This window comes from Bombus flavifrons, chromosome 10 (genome assembly GCF_040668555.2).
Source record: "Bombus flavifrons isolate JBK064 chromosome 10, iyBomFlav1_principal, whole genome shotgun sequence".
NCBI lineage: Eukaryota > Metazoa > Arthropoda > Insecta > Hymenoptera > Apidae > Bombus > Bombus flavifrons.
The window spans coordinates 13,604,480-13,626,136 of NC_138451.1; the positions used below are offsets into that span (position 1 = coordinate 13,604,480).

At 30.7% G+C, this 21,657-nt stretch overlaps 4 protein-coding genes and 1 long non-coding RNA gene across 33 annotated transcripts in view; 3 read left to right on the top strand and 2 right to left on the bottom strand.

The window, feature by feature from the left end:
- LOC138184514 (vacuole membrane protein 1) lies at positions 1-4,437 on the bottom strand. Of its 4 annotated transcripts, none has more exons than XM_069122566.1 (6): positions 4,295-4,414; positions 2,798-3,016; positions 1,502-1,846; positions 875-1,384; positions 388-657; positions 1-323 (listed from the first exon to the last, which is right to left on the bottom strand). In XM_069122566.1, the coding sequence occupies exons 2-6, from the start codon at positions 2,798-2,800 to the stop codon at positions 192-194; spliced, it is 1,260 nt and encodes a 419-aa protein (XP_068978667.1). In that variant the 5' UTR covers positions 2,801-3,016; positions 4,295-4,414; the 3' UTR covers positions 1-191. The 4 variants fall into 4 exon arrangements, with proteins under 4 accessions (XP_068978667.1, XP_068978669.1, XP_068978668.1 ...); XM_069122568.1 differs by having other exon boundaries at positions 2,768-3,016; XM_069122567.1 differs by lacking the exon at positions 2,798-3,016 and having other exon boundaries at positions 4,295-4,437.
- Positions 4,438-4,523: 86 nt separating this feature from the next.
- Hacd2 (3-hydroxyacyl-CoA dehydratase 2) lies at positions 4,524-7,431 on the top strand. 2 transcript variants are annotated; one of them, XM_069122570.1, is made up of 6 exons: positions 4,524-4,611; positions 5,315-5,415; positions 5,483-5,599; positions 6,306-6,540; positions 6,629-6,733; positions 6,820-7,431. In XM_069122570.1, exons 2-6 carry the CDS (start codon positions 5,332-5,334, stop codon positions 7,383-7,385), a joined length of 1,107 nt encoding a protein of 368 aa, XP_068978671.1. In that variant the 5' UTR covers positions 4,524-4,611; positions 5,315-5,331; the 3' UTR covers positions 7,386-7,431. The 2 variants fall into 2 exon arrangements, with proteins under 2 accessions (XP_068978671.1, XP_068978673.1); XM_069122572.1 differs by lacking the exon at positions 4,524-4,611 and having other exon boundaries at positions 4,798-5,394.
- LOC138184516 (putative peptidyl-tRNA hydrolase PTRHD1) lies at positions 6,627-9,455 on the top strand. Of its 2 annotated transcripts, none has more exons than XM_069122574.1 (3): positions 6,627-6,733; positions 8,932-9,118; positions 9,282-9,455. In XM_069122574.1, the coding sequence occupies exons 2-3, from the start codon at positions 8,933-8,935 to the stop codon at positions 9,453-9,455; spliced, it is 360 nt and encodes a 119-aa protein (XP_068978675.1). In that variant the 5' UTR covers positions 6,627-6,733; position 8,932. The 2 variants fall into 2 exon arrangements, with proteins under 2 accessions (XP_068978675.1, XP_068978674.1); XM_069122573.1 differs by lacking the exon at positions 6,627-6,733 and adding an exon at positions 8,053-8,114.
- A 1,522-nt stretch (positions 9,456-10,977) lies between these two features.
- Positions 10,978-21,657, bottom strand: part of LOC138184512 (collagen alpha chain CG42342) — a 118,218-nt gene continuing 107,538 nt past the window's right edge. For 18 of the 24 annotated variants that reach the window (XM_069122563.1, XM_069122555.1, XM_069122552.1 and 15 more), the window contains 13 exons: positions 21,564-21,608; positions 21,181-21,207; positions 21,023-21,058; positions 20,784-20,888; positions 20,411-20,455; positions 19,485-19,547; positions 15,315-15,341; positions 15,075-15,128; positions 14,762-14,788; positions 13,792-13,827; positions 12,624-12,758; positions 11,913-12,181; positions 10,978-11,118 (listed from right to left, as the gene is read on the bottom strand). In XM_069122563.1, the coding sequence (XP_068978664.1) occupies positions 12,056-12,181; positions 12,624-12,758; positions 13,792-13,827; positions 14,762-14,788; positions 15,075-15,128; positions 15,315-15,341; positions 19,485-19,547; positions 20,411-20,455; positions 20,784-20,888; positions 21,023-21,058; positions 21,181-21,207; positions 21,564-21,608 (726 nt within the window). In that variant the 3' untranslated portion in view covers positions 10,978-11,118; positions 11,913-12,055. Of the gene's footprint in view, positions 11,119-11,912; positions 12,182-12,623; positions 12,759-13,791; positions 13,828-14,696; positions 14,789-15,074; positions 15,129-15,314; positions 15,342-19,484; positions 19,548-20,410; positions 20,456-20,783; positions 20,889-21,022; positions 21,059-21,180; positions 21,208-21,563; positions 21,609-21,657 lie in introns of those variants that run through there. The other 6 variants (XM_069122541.1, XM_069122543.1, XM_069122545.1 and 3 more) reach the window with 6 other exon arrangements.
- Positions 11,466-20,896, top strand: LOC138184517 (uncharacterized). The gene is made up of 3 exons (XR_011174333.1): positions 11,466-11,596; positions 11,676-11,940; positions 20,766-20,896. It is a non-coding gene; the product is annotated as an uncharacterized LOC138184517 (long non-coding RNA).

The window sequence follows — 21,657 nt, forward strand, 5'->3', positions numbered from 1 at the left end:
TTTTATATACTTCATCCTTCACGATTTATTTATATTGCAAAAGAGAAATTGTGCACTTAAAAATTCGGCCACAATATTATTATTATTATTTTTAGTACCTTAATTATACTGCACTTTAATAGCAACTTTATCTGTACGTAGTTTTTTAATTGATTTTATGTTTACATTGCATATCCTATATTCAATAAATTTTAATCAGTACATTCTTTAGTTCGTTTACGATGATAATTCCTTGCTAACGCATGAATAATTGTTACTAAAAAGTAACATATCATCAACATTACAAATTTATCAAATAACCATGAAATTGTTGTTGCTCCATCCTGAAAACAAAATAAATATTTAGAAATGTGTAAATACATTGCTCACAATAAATTAAGATCATACCATCGACGTTTTGTCATGCAATTTTTCTTTCTGTTGAATAAGATACTTTTTCAATGGCTCTTGAAATTTCGAACCAATAAATGGTACAATTGCCAGCAGTTTTATGAATTTATCTAAAAGTTCTTCATTGAAAGCTATAATTACTGCAAGTTGTTGAATATGCATTTTTATAATCGCCTTTCCTATAAGTGTAGCTCCAAAAAATGTCCAAAATGGAATTAAGTAATGTCCACATGTCAAGCCAGCAAGATCAAACAATGGATTGGGGATCTATAAAAGATTTTTGTGTAAAAAATATATTGTAAATGTTTAATTTAATTTCAATAAAATTCAAAGATTATATAAAAATATTTTGTAAAAATATATAAAAATAAAACTTTTCTAATATAATAATAATAATAATAATAATAATAATAATAATAATAATAATAATATAATTATAATATAATTTTCTAATATCTTACTTAATATTTTCTTAATAACTTACTGAAGCACAAGCAAGAATTCCCCAGAATCCAGCTTTTTGCACAAAATGTTTCATAATTAGCTTTAGTCGAATTAATAATGAAACATTTTCTCCATTTTCTAAAGCTTCTAAAGCTTCTAATTCTTTTAAATCTTCTTGATCAAATTCTTCATTTCTATTATTTTGTCTGCTAGTTCGAGCTGCCCTAGCCATAAAATATGGTGGTAGTTCACCAAGTGCAGTACCAGCACCCCAAAGCATAGCTTCTATGCGTACTTTTCTCATGATATTTAATATTCCTGCTGTCCACATTGGATCAATTGTTGTTGGACATATTATTTGATCAGGATATGGTGGTTCAGGAAAATTGAGAGCGCCACATTCATACGCTGCCATTGTGACAGCTGCTATATGTGGTCCTAGATACAGTACAAAAGTGTGTAAACCTGTACCAAGACCTACACTGGAAAGGACACCTAAACCTATCCAATATAACCACCAAATTATTTTTGTCTCCCATGCTTTCAATATCTGAAAATGTACAAATATTTGATGACTAAATATTAAGAAAAACAAAGATGAAAGACTAATATGCAAAATTTTTATATAATAATTTACTATACTCCCGACTTTAATCATAGAACTTACCTGTTGATGTGGACCAGAAATTCTACTCAATATCAGAAATAATGTAATTATTGATACTATGCTCCATACTGTCTTTTTGTAATGCAATGCCTTTCCCCCTAAGCTAAATATATTATTAAAAAGTTCTCGGAAAAAATAATTCAATGTGGTAATTGGATGCTGCCACAAAGTTAAATGTTCAGAATCTATATATAATTCATTGTCCAAATTATTTAAATCTCCTGAAAATGGTGCAGATGATTTTTTCTCTTCTACATTTTGTTGAGCACCATTAACAGGTGCCGAATCCTTCACACGTCGAATGGCAGTGGTATTTTCCAACATGATACTTCCTAACTGATTATTCTGCAAAAATAATAAAACAGATCATAAATAAATTTATGATTATTTAATAAATAAAGCATTACGAAATATGTAATATATTAGAAACGAATAAAATATTATAGTCATGTCACACATATTGTCATATATGTCACACCACAATTTAAAGCAGCAAAAAATTAAAAAATATCACAAATTTGTTATTACTGTGTACAACAATTTATTCCCAATACTTCATTCTAAAAATATGAATGGAATATTACAAAATTAAATTAATGGCATTGATTACTGTAATATAATAATTTTAATAATATATGCTAAAATATTATATTACTTCATACTGATATTGATATTGAATATTAATAAAATCATTAAAAATTCACTGAAGCAATATTAGTGTTATAGTTAAGTATAAGTAATATACAAAATGATCAGTAATAAAATATTTAGTCACCATGAGTTTCACATGCAATATAAAAAAGGAATATATTATATATGAAGATTTTTTAAAATTACAAATAGGAAAATACTTATGTAATGCAAAAATGTAATGTTAAATTATTAAGACATTAAAAAATGATATAAAAAAATGATAATTCCAAACACTTCATATTAATAAGATTAAATTAGTTTGCAGCCATGTACAAAGTTTTTATATAAAATCTTTACTTTATTGATAAAGACATTATACGTAATATCTTTATCATATTATAAAATTGAACACTACTTTCATGCTGTTTCATTTCTCATTACTAGTAGGTTAGTGTTAAATTATTTACTCTTACTATTATTGTAGTTTAATTAAATTATTTATTCTCATTAATTTTTCAAAATATTTATGACACATAATGTTAATGTAACTAGTATTAGATTAACGGATTTATGAATCAATAATTACACATAACTAAATATGTTTTAATATTTGTATAATAATAAACAGCATACAATTATTTGTAGAATGGATACATTCTATACCATATTTGCGCTGTTCCCTGAAATGTGCAGATGGTGTTTTAACGAGCCATTAAATGATTTCTGCTAATTCGTAAAACTGGCTTCACTGTAGTAGAATTCATTGAGTTTCTGCTACCCATATGAAAAATAGTGTCTTCAAAATTCTGTACAATACTGGTAACAGCTACATTCGAAATAGTGCTCATCTTTGAATCTATTTTCCATCATGCCATCATCAAGCTGCATTAGTTGTATTATTAACTAATTACTGTTATAATCATAAAGGAATAAAAATATTCTAATAATTATCTTCTATTAATACTGATTACCAATAAAAAAACATTAATTTCCAAATAATACAAATAAAACAATGACAAATATAATTTATTGAATTAAAATATGAATTACTTTTACAATCTGTATCATATTATATAATAAAAACTTTAAAAAGAAATTTTACATAAGAGATTAACAAAATTATATAATTTTAACAGATAAAACTATAAGTGGACAATTAAACAATCTGATTTTGTTGTTTTCTTTCAAAAAATTGAACATTATTTAACAGTATTTATTGAAACATTTTAAATATAAATACAGATATAACTTTATGTACATTGATTTGCATATACATAAAACTATTAAATACACAAAATTATTGTTTAAATTATTATAAAAATTATTTGAAAGTAAAGTTTTTGGTGAACAATTTAAGTACAAACGGTTGTTTCTAATATATTTAATTTTTATATAATCTGCATGGTAATACAGGTACAAATATTCACTATAATTCATTGTTGATTTTAATTTCTTTAAATGTGTGCCATAAATCAGAAATATACTGCAATATACAAAATAACATATACAAATATTCCATTAAAGTTAAATTTAAAATAAATAGATATATATGTATAAATTTACTTACTGTGCAGACAAATACTTTAAAACTCGCATGATTTATAACAGAAATATTATTACATATTTTTTAATAATGTACTTTTAATTGTAATTAAAAAACAGTGTGATTTTCAATAACTATATAAAATAAAATATTTATTAATCTATCCTGAATATTAAAAATGGTTTTATGAATTTCTCACTATTATTTATATTTCAAATATTTAATTTCACTGATCTAACATATGTATTCGCGAGTTAATTTAACCTCCAATTTTTTATCTTATACGTTTTGTACACGATTAGTATTACATGTATACGATTCTAATTAATAATTGGGATTAATTATTGATGTTTTATCTAAATAACACTTAAAACTGCATATTATGTTGTCTGAAATTGCGAAAATTTATGCTACTATACAGAAATCGCACGTGAAACTAAGCCACGAAAACATAATTTGAATGCTGGAAATTTATTTCATATTTTAATGTTTCTCAAAGAAATATGTACAGAATATTTTATCAAAATGTGTTTTCAAAATACAATATTTCTTTTTATGAAATATCGAACATGATATAATATAATACAATCTGATAACATAAAATATAATTGAATTACCTTTTAACCTTAAAATACGAATATGGCTAAGTGCTGGATCAATCGAAAATGTTTTTTTTTTCATATCATTATGAAACACACATTTGAGTAAAAAATAAAGTGCCTGGTAATATCTGAAGTGATCAATAATTAGCATATGCACTTAAAAAAAACAATGTTTTTATTCAACTTAATTAATTAAACTGTCAACTCGACAGTAACACATTTATATTTATATACATATATATGAACCCACAACACTTCCTATATGTATATTGTATAAGTGCAAGTACGCGCAAGTCTCCATGTATAAAAGTGCCTAATCATTAATCTTTTAGGTAATACAATTCCTCTATATAATCATCGCCTTATATTGAATACCTCGCATATCTTACACTGATATCATTCTAAATTATTACTTGCTAACACAATAAACATTAACCAATCAGCGTTTCTGTAAATAAGTATTGACACTTTAATTATACTTCACATGAATGATCTTAAAATACAAGACATGTCTCTTGCCTTTTCCTTCTTCATATTTTATTTTAATGAAATAAACAATATGATATATAAATACAAAATTTCTAATAGCTATAAAAATAAACTAGAGTTATAAGCACGTGGTTCAAGATCTAATATTTTTAAATTTAGTGATTTTTATCAGATTCATGTTTTGTAACTTTATTTAATTATTAAATTACGTAGCATATTCAACAGTAGATATGTTGGTATCATATTATGAACTTAATTGTTAATGGCTGATATACGCAGTTCTTACATTTTCGTGTAATCAAAGTCAAATGATAAATCAGACATTATTAACTGTAATGTTGACAGTGGCGTTCGTTGGAGTACGAAATTTTGTGTTTACATCGAATAACTGATAAATTTATATTTACAATGTTAAAATACAATGTATATAATAACGAAAATTATTTAAAAAATAAAACGATACATCTTTTACTAACTTAGAACGAAATATGTACTTTCAATATCGATCTGTTATAACAATAAGCCGGATAAAATTAACATTTATAGAAATATAAAATGGAAAAATGGCAGATATTTTAACTCCATTTGTATATTGGGCTCAAACAGAGCAACAAATTACATTAAAGGTAGACTTGACTGATACTTGGGTATGTAATTTCTAATATATAAACTTTATTGTTTATCAGCTTATATAGATCAAATTATATTTTGTAGCATGTTAAAGTTTACATGAATGAGAACAAATTAAGGGTTACTGTTTATGGACAAGGTGCAAGAGGTCTTAATGAGTATGGATTTAGCTTGGATTTACATTCATCTATTAATGTTGAGGTAACTTATATTGTTCAAATAAATTTTATAATTATGATTTATTACATAGATACATATTTGTGTTTTTAATGGATAAATGTGAGTAAGCTTGCAATTTATATTCACATTTTTTTTATAGTCTTAAATGATAAGTAAGATACATTGTTATTTATAGGTAAATTATTTTTAGCATGCTTCAATAAGTTTTACTAAATTTCTTAAGCTAAGATTTTTTATGCATTATAACTCAATAACAAAATAAATAATATGAAATGTATAGTTGTTAGAAAAGATACCTGTTTTTCTTTTGTTATAATCGTAGCAATAATATTTTACTTTATCTTATGGAGTAACTTGGGATTAGGATGGCAAGGCTGAAAGTGACAGAGCTATCTATAATGATTTCCAACTACTTATAATAGAATAATGATAATGTATAATATTTTACACGGATCAGTATGCTATGAAGTTCGGAATCCATGTAAAATCCATACAACACAATCCAACAGTGTGGATCCGATATTATAATATTTTATTTGATTCATCATGTATAATAATACATTGTCTTTTAATATGTAATATAAGAATAATATGGAAATATTTATAATACCATTTGCTTCATGGTATATCATCATTTCTAAAATTTGTATATCTTTAATTTTTAGTAAAAAGATAACATGCTCTATATTACAAGTACAAATAATAAAAGTAAAATTGATTATTATAGGAAAGTAATTACAAAGTAACAGCTCGACAAGTTGATTTTACATTGGGTAAAAAGTGTCCTGCTTGGTGGCCAAGATTAACTAGTCAACCACAAAAGCCATCATGGCTGAAAATCGATTTTGATAAATGGACAAGCGAAGATTTAGACGATAACGAAGATGAAAGACGAGATGTATGCAGTGATTATCCCGACATGTACGATAAACTTCATGAAGAAGAGTTTGGTTATAGAAAAGGTATACTTTATTAAAAAATGTTTTAATATACATAATAATTGAAATACATTTCAATACTAATAATATTTTACAATTATTCATTGCGCAGAAGATTTCAAAAAAGTGTATCTAATTATTTATAACCTTTGTCAATTTGTTGGTTTTATCTATATTCTAACTGTAATGGGAATTACGTATTCGCGAGATGGACCAGGTTAGTAGCTGTATGATATATTTAAAATTAGTTAAATATAATAATACCTAAACTGATTTTTTTAATTAGTAAATTTCTAATTGTAGCATCTATGAAAGAAACTTACGTAGCTGTTGGGAATGCAATGAAATTTATACAACTTATACAATTTTTAGAAGTTATGCATTCATTATTTGGTTACACTAAAAGTAGTACATTTGTAACATTTGTACAAGTGGGAGGCAGAGCATTTATTTTATTTATTATGATTGAGGCTGAACCACGTATGCAAACAAAACCAGTTGTCTTTTATCTTTTCCTTGTATGGAGTATAGTAGAAGTATTTAGGTATCCTTATTATCTCACGCAATTACTTAAAATCGAGATTTCATTTTTAACATGGCTAAGATATACAATATGGATGCCTTTATATCCATTAGGCTTCCTTTGTGAAGGGATTATAATATTAAGAAATATCCCATATTTTGAAGAGACGCAGAAGTTTACTGTTTCTTTACCAAATTCTTGGAATTTTGCATTTCATTTTCCATCGTTTTTAAAGATATATTTACTCATATTCTGTTTACCCTTTATGTACATGCTGATGTCTCGCATGAACCAAATACGTTATAAAAAGTTAGGCAAATCTAGGTTGAAAAAAAAGTATGCGTGATGTAAAACATGATAAGATAAAGAAATTAAAATATTAGAAAATTTCATCACTGGTTTGATTATTACAAGTACAATTTATCCCTCGAATTAGAGTGAAATGATTAAACAAAAGAAAAAAAGCTATCTTTACTGTAAATATATTTATTTTAAACATATGATATATAACTATGTTGAAGAGATTTTACATGCAATATTTAGAAAATACATTAAAGAGAACATTTTAGTCTCTTTATATTTATAAATACAAAGCTAATATGAGTAGATCCTATGTATAAGTATGATTTTGTAATTATAAATAAATCAAGTATCACTAAACAAATTTTATTTTATTTATATCTATTTTAATATCTTTATCTCCTTGTAATGTTTCAGATTTTATAACAAATATTTTGTATAGTTTCATATTATTTGTCATATTACGTTTTATTTTTATGTGATTGTTTCAAATATATTACTAGTTATATTTTAACGCCTGTAATATATGAAATATTAATTAGAAGTGTGATAGTGAGCAATGTGATCAGTATCTTCGATTCTTTCGAACTTTAATATGTTATAAAAGGCTATTTAAGTAAGCAGAATATCGCAAGAGATGTGTCGCAAAACTAAATCTAAATCTAACCTCAATCCAGGAAAAACACTAGAAAATTTCGTCATATATATATACCTTTAATATATAGGGTTAGTAGTAATATTAATTCGGCCGCCATCATTTCGTTGCTCAATCAAAGTAATGCACAAAAGTTTCTGACAGAAATTTTTATTAAGTTTTCAAAATAGTACATGATGAATCTTTTTGTAATTATGAGTAATCATTATTTTAAATATTATATAAATTCTTCTTTTTAAGTAGAAACTCTTTTCTTTAATCATGTTATTGTCATGTATAAAATAATGAGTATAACCAGCTATAAGTAATATCAAATTGGTGAGAATGTCCAACTATGTAATTAACATGACCATGATATAATTAAATGTTTATTTTTTAAATGTTCATTTTTACAACTTAAAAAGTAGAGATGATAGAGTTTTTTTAAACCTTTACTTACAGATAAATTGCAGCAATTTCTAACGAATCAATGATAACAAAAATTTGTCAAATATACAAAAGTTATTATATTCTATATAAATGAATTATGTTTTGAATGTTGTAACATATTATACACAGTATTTACGTATGATTAATTTGTCTTTAATAACAACAATTTATATAAATAATACATCTGATTTAAACTACAATGCCAAAAGAATATTACAATGATATTTGTGTCTTACTTTTGAATATTACAATACTAAACAGACATAATGTCAATAGATAAATACTTTAAAAGTACTTCCTATTGTTTTCTTATTTATATGAATTATATATATTTTTGGCACTTACTATGTAAGGATTGTAAATGACATTAAATTTAATATATAGAAAATTAAGAGTGTCATCAACGAATGTTTAAAGTTTAATAATTTAGCTTGATCAGCCTTACAATAGCCTTTGCATATTCTATAATTTAAAATTAAATTAAATTAAACATCTTTTGCATTACTAGGATGAGTGTGCTAGTTCAATATGTGGTGGTACGAGGAGATCTTCTGAAGACAATGAAGTGGCCCATTGGCGCAGTTACAGCTCAAGCATGCCATGCGTGTACTGCTGTTACTCATCTTTTTTATAATGACAATTACACACAAGCCTACCTTGCCAATTTAGATACTATGCACAAAGTTGTCTTGGAAGTAAGTATATCCAGGAACTATATATATCATAGGTATTAAACGTCAATTTGAATGTATTATTGTGCATAACTATTGTGTATACAGTTTTTAAAACAGCGAAGGAGTATGGTGACATTTATAGTATACTCATACATGGATATATTTATATGTATATAAATGTTAGATTCCAGATGAGACCGGTTTAAACGATTTATGTTTAACATTGACAAATGAGAACATTGATCATAAGGTCTGGATTGAACAGCCTTATAATATTCCAACGTGTTTGGCAACAAAACCTTATCCAAAGGATGAAGTAAAATCATATTTCAAGAAATATAAGTTACTTAAATTGTAAAAGGATACAATTTTCATTATACAGCTACATTATCCTCTTTTATATTGTACATCAATTGTAATAAAACTAAATAGTAATATAAAATAAAATAGTATTAAATATAGTACTATATATTTTAAGGAATAGTCAGTATCAAGTTTTAGTACCTCAAACATTGTCATTTGCAATGCTATAAAACGAATTGAATTCTGTTTAAGAATATGTCAAGAAAAATCTAGTAATATGTTTCATATTGTATTAAAAAGATAACAAATCGATCTTATGCCCTTATGAATTTCTTTTTGCTTTATTTTTTTATATATATAACAATAAATAGGAATTATTTCCAATTCGGGATTTACTATACGCCAATATGAAAACGATAGATATATACTTATTCTTTATTTAACAATACCTGACAGTATTGACAATGTGTACACGTTACTCCTTTGCTTTACAGTTGATATTATTACTAATCTAGATGAAAATTATGTCGAGATATGCATTATTAACTGATATTTGTATAAAAATCTTCCCTTGCGATCGCGCAGAAATGTGCACTTTTTTTATTAGACGTACCGAAGGCAATAAAATGGCATAGGTACGCATATATGTATTGTGCACATAAATGACACATACTGGGAAAAGAAATTTTCAACCGTTCCTCGTTAAAATAATCATATGGCATTAGTTTTTCGATGAAAATAAAATTCCAAGTTTCATAGTTGAACTTATTATACAAATTTTGATTAAGCGAGAAAACTAGATCTGGCGAGAATAATATAATTTAAATTTAAAAAAATCTTAGAAACATAGTAATGTATAATAAAGGTAATAATTAATAGCAGCTATATAAATACATAATATTATAATTATGCTTAAATGCATTTGGTTGCATTTGGTTGCATTTTAGCAAGCAAATAAATAAACAGAAAAATAACATTGACTGAAATTTACGTGAATATACGTTCAATTCATCTTCAGCTAAAGAAGGTAGAACAAAATGATTAATGTTTCCAACTTTTTACATCTTGTGCTTCCACGAGATATGTCCACATAAAAAACACGCAGAGAGAAACATTATTTCTTCACATAGAGTGCAACGTATTTTAGCAAAGAAAACACGTTGACAATGACTTTAATAGACCAATAAAATTGTTTATTGTTTTAGAACTTTGCTATCGCTATATTACGTTGTGCAAACGATATTTGGATAATTCGGTCATTAATTTTACTCTCCTTAGAAATAAAGTAATTTATAAATTACTGATGTTTACGTTTACATTATAAACAAATTGTCGATAAAATTATGATGTCGTTCTAACCGCATTTTCGGTAGTAAGCTCTAAATATTTATGTACACGCACTATTTGCGGACGCTAAACACTGTAAGTACACTTATTTACAACACCCGATGGCAAGAAGATTATTTCGGCATACATGTATTTTATATGCCAAAAAAGAAAAAAAAATATATATATGTAAAAAAATATATATATTTCTTTTTCTTAAATACATAACTCGATTTTCTTCGCGTTAAACTGGATGAATTGTATTTTTACGATAGAGTATACACAGAGGTCTTTGAAAATATGTACTATCTTCTTTTAAAATACTTGTATCACTGCCCCTCTTCTTTTTCGGCTTCCTCTTCTAGCCAATCATGAAGAATATTCCTTCTTCTCTGAAAAAACGAGGCGAAAGGGAATCTGTTGTAAATATTTGTAGAAATATTATGTAAAGCTTAAAGCAATTACGATAGATTTGTATACATTCAAAGATGAAGAAGATGATCGCTTTGAAATATACAAAGTAGGTACGATGCTTATACGTACAGGTCGCTATCTATTCGAAACGAATCGATTTTTCATTGTTTGTGCATTTCATTAATTATCAATTACGATTATAAATTACGTTATCGTGCCGATAAGCAAAGCAAACGAGAATGTAAGCGGATAATTTTACAAAGAAGCAGTCTGGAATGTTGCTTTTGACATTAATCTACATATTTTGATTAATTATATTAAAAAAAAAAGAAAAGATGCAGCTACAAGCAAGTCTTTGAACGTGTTAAAGTGTTATTAATTTCTTGATCGTCACCTTGAAGCTTCAAGTACAAAGAAGTGGCAAGAAAGTCGAATTGGAAATTAATTTTCACGACTGTAAATATACCTTCTATCTCTTAGTACTTTTCTGATATATTATATACATATCATCTGTTAATCTATCTTTCTTGGACAGGAAAGCAAAATAACCGTAAGCATTGACATGAAACTTTAAGCAAGACTATTACCACGGACTTCTACTTAATTAACATACAGGTAATATGTAAATAAGTAATACAATAAAAGTACGAAAATGTAAGGAGGAGCAGAGTTACAAGACTTCTTTCTAAATCATTTTTGTTATTTAGGAGCGTGGTGTTTTGCTGATTATGCATGCATACAACGTTAGTATAACTACGGGACTTGCAATTACCAGGACCACGTTAGTTTGGGAGAGCAAGGTGAGACGAGTGATGAGGGCGATGGCGGTGGTGGTTTTGGTGGTTGTAGTGGTGATGGTAGTGGTAGTAGTTGTGGTAGTTGTTGGTAGTGATTAGGGCAGCGCACAACGAGCAATTATTGCTCGGCTAGATTTGCGTTCGGATCCGTATACTCCTCGTAGTCCTCTTCTGGTTCTTCGTAATCCGTCTCTGAAGTTTCAGGACCTTCGACAGCTGGTATCGAGGTGCTAGTGATGTCCTGCTAAGCATATACGAGAATCCAAGCGTTCGTTCTACCTACTTTTAATTCTTTACAATTCCCTTTCTGACCATTCGTTTCCATTTCACTCGTTACAGCTTTCTTCTTTTCGCATTATTCTTCTCGATACAAAGATTTTTTAAAGAATAGGAACGACCTTACCGACTAAATCGCTACATACGTATATAGAAAATTTAATTAATATTACGTTTATAAGAATACATTTGTATATATAAAAGATTCTGCCACGGTGAAGTATGCCAATTTATTATTAATTAATACTTTTTAAAGACGAAACGTCTCGAGTATTGTGGGAATATCTAATCAATTATAAAGACAAAGGGGGAGAGCTAACGTGAGAAAGAACGTAACAGGAAGTCGTCTATTTCGGACTTGTTCAAGCTGACAAAAGTTAATTGAAATGAATAGGGAAAATGTGAGATACCTGGGGTGGTCTCCAACCGCATCCTGCCAGCGGAAGTCCGTCGGCTCCTAATGGACATGGAGCATCTAGCCCGGGTACACCCTGATCTCCTTTGTTGCCTTTGTCGCCTTTCCTACCGCGTTTCCCCGGCGGTCCCTGTATTCATACGTAAAAATGTTTCAACGTCTAAACAGCGAACAAGTAGATATTTTCGCGAACGTGCAAAAAAGGCCAGGCACACAAAAAGAATCTCTTTATGCATAGTAAAATATTCGATTGATTGTGCAGAATACGCAATTGAGCATTAACGTCCAAGAAAAAGGCATCGAGAATATTCTCTATCTTAAACTCGAGACCGCGTACTTTCGATCGTTTCGACTGTTCTTTTTGTTGGAATGTACTAATTTTTCATTTCAACATCATACCCTTAATTGCAACTAGATTTCTAAAAAAAAAAAAATTTATTGACTATCAGCGAGTTTATATACGCGCTTTCACTATACGCTGGTGGCAGCATATGCACGTAGTATATGTACATATATGTACGTACGTATCACCGAAGAAAAGAATGTGAAATTACGTTTTTATACGAACATTTATCTCGCGAATTCGATGATCTTTTTTCAAGGGTTGCGACATGTTATAGGACATGTAGAAAAGTACAATACGAAGATACCAGAGTGCAGAAATACAAATATTTGTTTCTGTTACATGCGTTATGCATAAACACTGTACTGTGTTAAACCATCCCTAAATTCGGTATTCGAATTTCATATAATTTCTAATTAGAGATTAATTATTCTTTATGCTAAATACATTTCGATAAAACAAGTCAGTGAATGTTAAATTGGTGCACTTCTTTGGCATAACTTCCGAATGACGACACATTTGGATTTAGTAATATTAAATATCATAATACTAATGATAATTAATTAGTCTTAGTAATGAAATGGTAGTAAACGTTTATGACAATGATATTGCTGATAACGATGACAATGACAATACAGTAAATATGAATGAAATATTAATAATGAATTTCCGAATAAAAAATTTTTAGATCTGGAACGAGGAATTATTCGTCCGTCAGACATTGTATCGTTAAACGTTTATGAGCTTTGTTCGCTCGCCAAACTACGAATTTCCTTGCCCATTTATTTAAAACTGATAGTCGAATTTCATCAATACTCACAGATTCGCCTTTAGCACCTTTCTCTCCCTTCGGTCCCTGGAATTGGTACGTCAAAGAATTTATTCGTTAAGTGACGGTCGTGCCTCTCTTCGTTTCTTTTCTACATGCACGATACGTATTGTGGAAAAGAACTTTTTCGATATTATACATTTCTATGCGAAACTTGCTTTCAAAGGCATAACATGTGTCTACGATCACAAATGCGTGAACTAGTGAAAGAAGCAAGCGATATAAGCTATAATATTAGCCCGTTTTATTTTTCGGTTAGTTTATGCTCTCGGTTTCTACACTCTTTGAGAATCTAATTATCAAAATAGAGAGGATTGTGCGCTTCTCCCTCTCTTCGAGATGAAATTTTACAACCGGTTACTTTCGAATGAATTCTCGATATTCTCTAATTGTAGGTATTTCTAGGAATTATAAAACTTCAGGTATTCTTTTTCTTTTATTCTAGATCTGAAAAATAAATTGATAATTATAGTTGTAATAAACTTGATAGTTTAACATTAGCAACGATGCTTCAACAAGGCTGCAACTATCAAAAAATATACTGTTTCAAAAAATATACTATTTGGCTCTTCGACAGACAATTTTCTGACTCTTAACTCTACGTTTTATATCCAATATTTTCTGACATTCTGCTTTTCTAAATTGCTTTAACCGACCGAACCAAAAGAAACGATTTGCGATCTTAAAGCGAAATATTTGAGAGTAAATAAGCAAGTACTATATAAAATAGAAGGAATATTTGCAATAATGAAGAAATCGTGCAAACTATCGTCGGTGTAAAGAGGGAGAAAGGCGCAAAACTTAATCTCAGCCCCCTCCTTTTTCGTGCAAAAGAAGTAAAGAGACGAATTTTGGGGCAGTCCCCGGGGTAGATCAGGCAGATGTATCGTCGTTACCCCGGGCTGGTTAGACTGTGTCGCAGTCACACCGAGGGGCGAGCGATAATCGAATGCCACTGTACCTCCGCGCCAGGAATTCCATCGGTACCCTGGGGATAAACAGAATGTGTCGTTGGTGTCTCGACGACGGTGTAATCGAGTTTCAGCAGGATGAAATATCGTTCGATACGGTTAAATGGTTAGATCGACGCAGTATGATTCGTATTGAATATCAAGCCGAATCGAATGGTTTTTCCAAGCGAAAGCAATTTTTGAAATTGTTAAAAAATCAGTAGAAATACTATTTAAAATTCTAAGATTTCTAAGGAAGTAGTTTTATTTCGACGGGTTAAGGTCGGTTATTGATTTAAATTATTGAAATAGAACGATACTTACAGGTAGGCCAGGATCCCCTCTTTCTCCCTTTGTGCCTGGTTCTCCTTGTGCACCCTGTAAGTACGAAGAACCATAACGGATACTATGATCTGTACGGATACGTTGAAACAATACCGTTAAGTTTGCAACTGGCTTAATCTATGCCTGAATGATGAAATCGTAGTGCGAGCGTAGTGATCGAGGATCCAAAAATCATAAATATAATGTATGGTTAAACGGGTCTCCCCGAGGATTGCTCACCTTCATGCCGTCTAATCCTGGTGGCCCCTGAAAGGCAGAGGAAACCTTGTCAAATTCATCGAAGTCACCTGATAATTGATATCGAATATGCCGATTCAAATGTAATTTATTATTAAGAAATTTTATTAAGACGCCCTTTGCCCCGTCATTCGCAGCGATATTGCACCTTGCCAAACTCTCCGGAAATGTTTGAATTTTAATCCTAAGTAGAGTATATTTGTGTATGTATGTTGATATTCTTATCGGTTAGTTTTTAACAAAGTTATCTGAAAGAATATTTTTTTGTCTCCATCTTCTGCAAATAATTGGTAGCTGATCTTTTCTTCAAACGCGTTCGTTTTCATCACGAGAGATTACCAATGTTTCAAATAATCTCAATTTTTGCCTATTTCAGTAAGGTAATATCACTGTATTATTTATTTAGATTATTTTATTGTTTCCCTCGATGTGAAATAAGATATTCTACCAAATGTGACGCGCATAAACACCTCCTAATAAACGTATCGATACAACAGATGGAACATGATCTGGAATTAGTTTTAATAAATATGTTTATCCTAAAAAATTGCTCAACCGGTATTTAACGATAAAGACGAAAAATTTGGTTATTCGAGAGCGAGGCAAGAGTACAATCGATGGGCGTGTTAGGCAAAGGAAAAGATAAAGAAGGAGCTCAATTGAATTCAAGAAAAACAGAAAAATAAAAAACCAGCGGTATTCACATTGATATGCCAATTATGTCTTAAAACGCCTTCGCTATGACGTATTACGAGATGGCATAACGATCCAACAATTACGTTACCGTCGTGGTTGCAGCAAATTAACACGTGTTAATTTTTCTCTTATGAGATCATGATCTTTTTTCTTTTCTTTACATTAAAAAAAAAAAAAAAAAATTGTACATATATACTCGCGATCAGAAGAAAGAAGGGAAAAAGAAAAAAAAGAAGTGTAAAAAGTGACAAAAGTAGTTTGTACAATGATCGTCGGATCGCAGCCAGAGCAAAATGCAAAGCGGTAATTTCACTACAAGGTGTGAGAAGCGTTAAATTTCGAAAGGGCATCGTATAGAAGCAAAGGACACAGGCACATGCACATTCTGTTTATTAATTGGGACAATGTAAAACAAAATTGTTAGAGTCAAGTATTCTTATACGCAAATACGCCGTCGTATTCTTCTTCTATAATTTTCTTTTGTTAATTACCAAGGCGCGCCGCTTTACAATACACACATACGCACGCACGAAATGTTATGTGCTTTCCCCCGCATACCTTTATACTCGTTATGTCATGCATATGTAGATATATGCGTACGCACACTTGTACACGTGTACATATACACATGTATGTACATACGCATGCATACACATGTCGTATACACACACACATACTTCTCGATCAGTTACTTTTTCTCTGAAATTGTGTGCATATGCACGTGTATGGATCGTTCACTATAATGGGCGCACATTCACACATGTATCGTTATATCATATGCTTAATTCGCGCATTAGCGTTACCGTTAAAGTGCTTTCACGATACGAGAGCTTCATATTTTTACTCATTCCGTTTATCTTATTAAAAATCTACTCGCATTAATCTCTATATATTTCGATTAGGATATGCACAGCAAAAACGGTAGCTAGTACACGCTTTCTAATTCGAGGCCAGCAAAATATTCTTTACCACACTGACAAATCCCATTTCTACAATATCGATATTATTCTACATTGTACAACTTTCTGGTATCTTTTTATTCAATTGTATCAACGTTATAGGTAACTAGGATCACAAATAAGGATGCTCGTTTACACGTATTTTCAAATCGTTAAGTACATCGTAAGTCATCGTAAGTATCTTTCTCACTCTGTACTATTTTGTTTCTTAGGCCTTTATCATTTGTGTCTACCAATCTATATTTTTGCATGTCTTTAAGTCATAAAGTTCTTTCGTGTTGCTCGAATTTATTAGCATTCGCAATTGTTTTGCATTTGTCTAAGATGTCGATTAACTCCCCATATATTGTAGGTAATGGTAATTAATAAAAATTTACGTCAGGTTATTTGTAAGTAAACATACCATGCACTATATTGTTAAAAATTTGGCAAAATTAGGATTATTAATGATGGAACACGTATAGATGTTAAAAATATTCGATGTAACAACGCGTTATAAAAAATAAAGCTACAAAAATTAGCGTAAATTTAGTACATTTTAAAAAATAATTTGGAGCGGTAAAAGTTGTAGGAAAAAATCTAGATTTATGCAATGTAACAAATTTACCATAATACGTATTTCTGATATATTAAAAGTAACAAACATGTTAAAAAATATACACTTCGTGATTATACATGTAACACCAATTCCAGTGGAATATAAATTATACTATGTTTTTGGTTATCGAAATATAAAATTGATGTCTCTTATTCCCCAGATAATACAATTATGTATTTCGATCGCATCGAAATAAGTATGGAAGTACAACGAAATAGAACGGTCGTAATAAATAGTTCTCTTATTATCACGTATAAAAAATATAATATGCTTTCGTTAAGTACAAATTAATACCTTAATAATTAAGAAAAGAAACGAAAAATAGGATAGAAAAAATCGTAGAAGGCCGACTATGAATGTATTTCACAACGAATAAATAGAACTACCGAATGAAGAGCAGCGAAAAACAATGAAATAATGTTACGGAAGTACAAAGAAGAAATAGAAAAAATATACCCGAGCGAAATGTACCTAAATTTAATCGAACTATCGGTAAGCGTTCAACAAATTTTCGTAGTGTTCTTCGATAGCTTGTAGAGTGTAATGTTTTATACACAGTAATCTATTATCTTAATCTATAGTTTAATTTAAAAATATTTTAAGGCAAAATTTGCTTAGCTTTCGTACCGTGTTACCACGTTATAACGCTAAAGCTTTGTTATTTCGAACTTAACATTTTTCCTTCGGTGTATGCGCACACACGTCATACACAAACATACACACACGTGCGCGCGCGCACGCACACACATACGCACACATAAATGGTTGTAGAGATAAACATATAGAGTATGTTAAAAAGGACGGATGGTAGTGCGATCATCCGCTAAGTATTACGTTGGATAAATAAAAATGTATAGCACCGACGTAATGCGTATCTGTACTTCGATATCGAAAAAAAGAAAAAAAAGTAAAAGGAAAGCATCGAATAATTTACTCGTACACATCGAATATCTATGGAAGACGCTTTGTTTCTCCCGAAACTTCACTCTTGTCACACATCGACACGAAAAATCCATAAATCGAAATTATCAATTATCCTCTATCAAGTAAATTATCTTTTTTTTTTTTTCATATTTTACGTCCGCTACACTTTGCACACGTGAATGTACCCACTATGTAATACAAGTACAGTCACCTTATTTATTACCACCGCACACGTAAGACACGATTCGTTACGTTCTTTGTTTTGCTCGAATAACGATCAATTGTAGTAAAATCCTTTCTCCTTTACCCATTTGATACGGGTTACTATGTTTGAGAGCATGATATATCACAACGGTGCCCGCAACCTTTTTGCAACGGACGGTCCTTTAAGCTCCCTACCATTATTCATCGTTGAGGGATATCGTTAGTAGTAGATTCTGATCGATAACAAGCCGATGAAGCTACTAAAATCCACCGAGCCAATACTCGGAGACATTCTTTTGTTTTTAATAACGACTCGAAAGCGATTTACTAACATTTATCCTCGCGATTACACTTTATCCAATAAATGCTAACGATATGACTTGTAACATTGAAAACTTCCGACAACTTGTTAATCCGAGAAGAGATCCTTTCGAGGTATATATGTACTCGTATCGCCTATGGTTATCTCGTTGTCCCTCGAGTCGCTTTCTATCATTTTTCTTTTCTTTTCTTTTCTTTTCTTTTCTTTTTTATGTATCTTGAACGACGACGATGATCGAACTGTGATCGTTCGTTTTATGTAGAGGAAACGACACGGAAGGCAACATACTCGAGAGGCAATCAAAGGATCTCGCTGAGGACGCGAAGAAGTACGACATCTTGCCGAATGAGCGACAATCGATTACACTGGTCGTTAGTGAATGCCTAGTAATGATTCAGCAGCGAGGCCAAATAACGATGACGTTAGGAGCGAGAGGTCCGCGTTCTTACCATGGCACCAGGTTTCCCGGCATCCCCGGGTTTTCCGGATTCTCCTCTCAGTCCCATGGGGCCCTGTAAAAAGACAAACACTTCGATCAGTGATTCGATTACAATACGATCGTCGAAGCATATACAATGACAATGAATTTGTCAATGGATCGTGTATATATGCTGCTTCGCTTCCCTCTTTTTTTCTTCCTATATATGGCGCACATTTTTCCCCGTTTCGTTTTCTCGTATCTGTACTTTTATTCTAGTAATAAGTAGTTATTGCATTATCGTTGTAAATCGAGTATGGGTTGCTCGGAAGTTTCGTAGCATTTTTCATAGTCGATACATTTTGTTGCGTGTATTTGTTACGAACATCTGTGATTCTATCTTCTACAAGGTAATTTCTAGCGTTTTACTGTTAAGTACAGCAATTGAGAACAACGGTATCGGACAAGAGATCGTTTCTCAACGAGAAAACGTTAGGCTTCGTGTATCGAGGAAGAGCAAGCAATATGTTGAACTGTACAGTACAGCTCCATCCTTTCCATTCAACAGACGCAACATCGTTTTATTTACTCTGATCTTTACGAAACTTTACGAAACTGTAACGCTAAAAAATTGAATGGACTTACTGTTAAGAAACAATAGAAACTATTTAAAAAAAATTAATCCAAAAGATGGAAAGTTTTTTTTGAGAAGCTAGCGTCATTTAATAAAATGCTAATTCCATACGCTAATTCGTTACGCACTTTCCAAACAACCCAGTATCAAGATCTATTTTTGTTTCAAGCTAATACCTTTCCTTAATACCTTAAGATTAAGAAAATTTTTAATTCGTCGATGGATTTCCGCCTTATGCGTTCGATCGGTTCTATTTCTGGTATTTTATCGCGTTTTATAACCTACCTAACCTACGAACCTAATCTTGAGAGGAAAATACGTACGGGTAGTCCCATTGGACCAGGATCTCCTTTGGCACCCTTCTCTCCCTGTAATGTAAAAAAGAACGACCCGGTGAAAATAGGTCTATTGTACGTCGTAACGATTCGTTTCTCGCCCTCGTTCATATTATAAGTTAAATACATCGATATCTCAATTATTTTATGAAAAGAACAAACACAGAATCAAACAATGCCGTGTAGCATTTTCTAAACGCTTTCGTCGTCTCGATCGTGTACGTAATAAAATTTGACACTGATCGTGATTTTAATGAATATCGTAAAAATACGTATCATAGGCACTTTAACTTTCTTGTTTCACGAAATTATCTTAATGGAATGATTCTTTGTTGTTTTTTAGTATACAATGATTACTGACAGGATCGCCCTTTGCACCATCGTGTCCTCGGTCGCCTTTTATGCCAGGTGGACCTTGAAGCCCAGGAGTACCAGCTGGACCAGGTGGTCCCGGTGGTCCCATTATCTGCAAACACAATTAATTATCTAATTTCACGAACGGAGTTCAAAGTCTAAGGTAAAGTATTAAACACGGCAATATGTTTCCAGCGCGACAAGACGTTGAATAGAATGAAAATTTCAAATAGTACGTTTACTCACCACTTCGCCGGCATTTACTTCGAAAGTACCGTCTCCCTGTAATAAAGCGAACGGTATAACGTAAATATTCTTTTACGATGCTTCATCGATAATTTCGAATAGCGATGGTATCGGATAACAAGCATACTACGAACGAATATGAACGAAAATGGACGTACCTGCCTTCGCCTGAGTTTCTTGTATTTCTGTCAATGGAAGCCCCATGTCGTGTCATGAAAAGAAATAGATTTTATCATGAAATTGCTGAATACCTGCCGTTAAAATACCGTATACTATGCTCGGGCCTTTGATTTCAAAGCAATTGACACGGCGAGTACGATATACTTGTCATACACGTCGAAATCAAAGATCCAGAATTACTCGCAGTGAAAATTGATGGATATTCAACAGCCCTCACGTTCGACGAACGCTGTTCTATGAAAAGAATCAATTATATCTCATCTTCGCTATTGAACGAAAATATAATGCGAAGAGATTTGATACGAGAGGGTTTTGATCGTCCATCTGCTGCGTGTAAAATATTATCGAAAGATCGACTCACCGATTCACCTTTCTCTCCTTTTTCACCTTTCAACCCTGGATAACCCTGTTTACAGAGGACACGCGTTATACGTTTATTCACTCGATTTCGTACT